The sequence below is a fragment of the Arctopsyche grandis genome, chromosome 2 (genome assembly GCF_051622035.1).
Source record: "Arctopsyche grandis isolate Sample6627 chromosome 2, ASM5162203v2, whole genome shotgun sequence".
NCBI classification, from domain to species: Eukaryota; Metazoa; Arthropoda; class Insecta; order Trichoptera; family Hydropsychidae; genus Arctopsyche; species Arctopsyche grandis.
This window is the reverse complement of record NC_135356.1, coordinates 31,436,423-31,440,493: the sequence shown is the minus strand read 5'-3', so window position 1 is coordinate 31,440,493 and position 4,071 is coordinate 31,436,423. Positions and strand designations below refer to the sequence as shown.

The 4,071-nt window shown below is 41.7% G+C and overlaps 2 protein-coding genes across 2 annotated transcripts; both read left to right on the top strand.

The window, feature by feature from the left end:
• Positions 1–401: 401 nt before the first annotated feature.
• LOC143922347 (uncharacterized) lies at positions 402–1,338 on the top strand. The gene is made up of 2 exons (XM_077445570.1): positions 402–1,266; positions 1,316–1,338. Exons 1-2 carry the CDS (start codon positions 402–404, stop codon positions 1,336–1,338), a joined length of 888 nt encoding a protein of 295 aa, XP_077301696.1.
• A 17-nt stretch (positions 1,339–1,355) lies between these two features.
• On the top strand, positions 1,356–2,176 carry LOC143922345 (zinc finger BED domain-containing protein 4-like). Its single transcript, XM_077445569.1, has 3 exons — positions 1,356–1,583; positions 1,677–2,095; positions 2,158–2,176. Exons 1-3 carry the CDS (start codon positions 1,356–1,358, stop codon positions 2,174–2,176), a joined length of 666 nt encoding a protein of 221 aa, XP_077301695.1.
• The last annotated feature ends 1,895 nt before the right edge of the window (positions 2,177–4,071 follow it).

Here is a 4,071-nt window from a genome sequence, read left to right as displayed (position 1 = left end):
CTAGTCGAACTAGTTCCCTCACTCCTCGTTCCATAGTTCCATAGTTCACTAGTTCGTGACCGAATGAGTGAGAGTGGGACGGCACTACACTAATACTGCCGCTCGCTCACTGCACATGCGCGTCTTGTTCACTCTTACGATCTAGTTCGTTCGCGAACTACACAAGACAGTTCGTTCGCGAACTACACAAGAATTTCATTAGTTTGTGACCGAATGAACGAGAGTGACGTTAACCGAACGTTAAATAAATTTTAAAATAATAAGACACTGTCGTTATCAAGTAGCTTATGCTTCTAATGTATAATAACAATTACTATTAACAATTAATTAATTTCTTTAATATACTTTAAAAATAGTTTACGTATAGGGTTAATGTGTTTTGTTATAGGGTATTTGTTACGATGTCATCAAAAAGAAAACATAGCCCCTTGTGGACTCATTTTACAGAAGACATTGATAATAAAAAAGCGAAATGTAACCATTGTTCAACAATAATAAGTATTGCGGGCGGATCGAATGGTAATTTAACCCGACATATGAAAACAAAACACCTTTTGATCCCATTAACTGCTGAAAGACAAACACCGATATTACCTAGTTTAAACTCACTTCAATCAAGTCAAAGCACATGCGAATCGGAGAATATAATTTCAGCATCATCAAATATAGTAGACTCCCAACAATCGATGACCCAATACATTCGTAGACCACCGCCAGTTCCAAAGATTGAGCAAATTGATAAACAACTTGTCAAGATGGTAGCTAAAGGGCATCACGCCTTAAGAATCGTAGAAGAAACAGAATTTCGTAAACTTATTGAATTAGTTTCTCAATGCCCAGGCTATAAACTACCATCAAGAAAAACGTTATCGGAAAATTTAATGTCAAGAATTCACAATGACGTCATGGCTGAAGCAAAAATAAAGGTACAAGCAGCACCAGCGTTGTCTCTTAGTACTGATGGTTGGACGTCTAGAAATAACGACAGCTATATAGCTATTGTAGCTCATTTTATAAATGAAGAGACTAAACTTCACTCAGTATTACTTGGTTGTATCAATTATAAAGAGCGACATACTAGTCAAAACTTGTGCGACTTTATGAAAGTTGTTATGGCGGAGTGGAACATTTCACACACAGTTGCTGCCATTGTTAGCGATAATGCAGCAAATATCTTATCTGCTGTTAGACTTGGTGATTGGCGGTCCATCTCATGTTTCGCTCACTCTCTAAATCTTGTTGTACAAGAAGCTACGAAAAAGATATGTGACGTTTTGGGAAGAGTTAAAAATATTGTCGAGTTTTTTATTCGTAGCACACAAGGAAAACATAAATTGACTGCTACGCAGCAGCAAATGAATTTGCCTGTTCTTAAGCTCAAGCAGGATGTACAAACCTGCTGGAATTCCACTTTTGACATGCTCAAGCGAATAGTACAGGTAAAGGATGCAGTGATTGCTACCGTTGCACTTCTACGCCCTGATTTAACTTTAAATGAAGGGGACTGGGAAGTCATAGAGGAAGTTTTACCGTTACTCAGTCCATTCTACGAGATTACCTTAGAAATAAGTGCCGAGAAAAACGTCACTTTATCTAAAATAATAATTTTGTGTAATTTACTAACAAATTTTTTACAAAAACATGTTTCTTACAATACAAAAATAGTTGATGTGCAGTCTCTGCTAAAGAAAGGCATGGAAGATCGTTTAAAAGATATAGAGAAGAATATGTTATACGCAGAGTGTACGATTTTGGATCCTCGATTTAAGACGAGGGGATTCAAAAATCAAAGAGCCTGTGAAATGGTAGTACAAGCCCTTAGAAATAAAATCGGCCAAGTACAATTAGTTCAAGGGGGTACTCCAGAGGCTGTTCCTACTTCCAGCGACGCATCAACATCTATACCTAGTAATAAAAATAGCTGCATATGGGATGAATACGACCAAGAAATACAAAAAATTACTAGGCCAGATAACCAGCTTGCTGCTGGCATTCGCGAATTAGATAAATACCTAAATGAAGAGTATCTAAATCGTAAAGAAGATCCGCTTCAATGGTGGCATGAACGTCGTTTGATATACCCTCACGTTTACGCGTATGTTTTGAAAAGATTTTGTGCCGTAGCAACATCTGTGCCCTGCGAACGCGTTTTTTCAGCGACGGGTCAAGTCCTTAATGAACGTAGAACACTATTGTCATCGAATAAAGTGTCCAAATTGATATTTTTACACAGTAATATGTAATATTATTTTTCCATTTTATTTTTTTTTTATACATACGATCTCACTCAAACAAGTCATTATGTTTAATTGTTAGGTAACAACTTTATAAGTGTAAGTGATATTTTTTACAAGAACTAACCAGTACCTAATAGTAATATAATTGTTGATTATTTCTAAAAAAATATAAAAAATTTGATTATTTTTGTTTTCTTTTTTGCGTCATGTGTTATTCTTTCATCGAGCCAAAACGAGCGAACAATCTGCGAGTGAACGATCTGCGAGCGAACGAACGAGCGAACGATCTGCCTTTCACTGATTCGAGCTGGGAGCTGACGAACTAGAAGAGCGAACTAGTTCGTTTAGGAGCGGCGAACTAAACTGAGAGATCTGATTTGCGAACTACTATGCCCAAGCCTACTGGGACATGTCCCTGTCAACGCGGACGTATGGCAGCCCTAGTGTACGGGCATGTCGATTAGTGGTGTTGGCGTGTGCGTCGAAATGAGCTGCGTCGTTCGCATATTCGACCAATCGCTATCGCCGTGGGTGAACCCCCACTCCCAGCCATTACATCGGAAGCGCTGCTCGCAGTCGGCAGAAGTGGTGCGCCCATCGCGGTGAGTGCACGTCGCTGGGCTCTCAGCTCTGAGCTCGTGCCAATGCGGACCGCAATGTTCGCCGCCATTTTCCGGCAGAAGTGCAGCGGCCATCGCGGCGGGTGCGCGTCGCTGAGCTCTGAGCTGCCGCTACCCGCCCCCCCCCCACCACCACCCCCAACCCCCCGCAGGTACGCTATTATTGTAGCTTTATTGTTGCCCTTTCGATCGTTGGTCGCGTTTGCCGTGGGGTGGGGTTGATTGCTTTCGTCGATCGATTGCACAAGTGCTCGTCGATTGATTGCACATTTGCCACCAAACAATCAGAGCCACCGCGACCTTGGAATCGCGTCTCGTCATCCCCCTCGACTGTGGCGTCGTTTCCTTTCCGTTTCTCTCTCTCTATCAATATTACCACAATCGCATTTTACATTTTGTGCTAATGCAGATCGCAATGTTCGCCGCCATTTTCCGGCAGAAGTGGTACGGCCATCGCGGTGAGTGCACAACGCTGAGCCCTGAGCTGCCCCTCCCCGCCCCTCCCCTCCCCCAACGCTATTATTGTAGCTTTATTGGCTACGTTCACACTACCGATATCTACACCCGACATTTTCGAATTTTCCATATCCAGTTCCTTTATTGCAACCCGTGGTTGCTATTTAGGAACTGGTTATGGAAAATAGCCATTGTTGCCGCGTTTCAATCGGTTGGTCGCGTTTGCCGTGGATTGATTGCTTTCGTCGATCGATTGCACAAGTGCTCGTCGATTGATTGCACATTTGCCACCAAACAATCAGAGCCACCGCGACCTTGGAATCGCGTCTCGTCATCCCCCTCGACTGTGGCGTCGTTTCCTTTCCGTGTCGTTTGCGCGCTTCGACGAATGCCTCGAAATATACTATATATAAAAACGGACTGTCGCTAAATATATATATTTGTATATTGGACGATCAACCGTCAACCAGTATGCGGAACAAAAAATTTTTTTTTCATTTTTTTCAGTTTTTTCAGCTTTTTTCATATTTCTCATTTTTTCAGCTTTTTTCATATTTTTCAGTTTTTTTCATATTTCTCATTTTTGTCATATTTTTCATTTTTTTCAGTTTTTCCCGCTTTTTTCATATTTTTCATTTTTTTCATTTTTTTCAGTTTTTTTCATATTTATCATATTTTTGTGCTACGGGCGCCAGAGGCGTCCGGAGCACTGGGGGCGAAGGCCCCGGGGGCGCCGGGGGCAAAGGCCCCGGGGTGCC

What these genes read in the sequence shown, in the direction of transcription:
- LOC143922345 (XM_077445569.1), top strand. Translation starts at nt 1,356, where the DNA reads ATGAATTTGCCTGTTCTTAAGCTCAAGCAGGATGTACAAACCTGCTGG. An exon ending in AAATAAGTGCCGAGAAAAAC is followed by an intron (nt 1,584 to 1,676) that starts GTCACTTTATCT and finishes GTTGATGTGCAG; the next exon opens with TCTCTGCTAAAGAAAGGCAT.
- LOC143922347 (XM_077445570.1), top strand. Translation starts at nt 402, where the DNA reads ATGTCATCAAAAAGAAAACATAGCCCCTTGTGGACTCATTTTACAGAA. An exon ending in AGAAGCTACGAAAAAGATAT is followed by an intron (nt 1,267 to 1,315) that starts GTGACGTTTTGG and finishes TTTTATTCGTAG; the next exon opens with CACACAAGGAAAACATAAAT.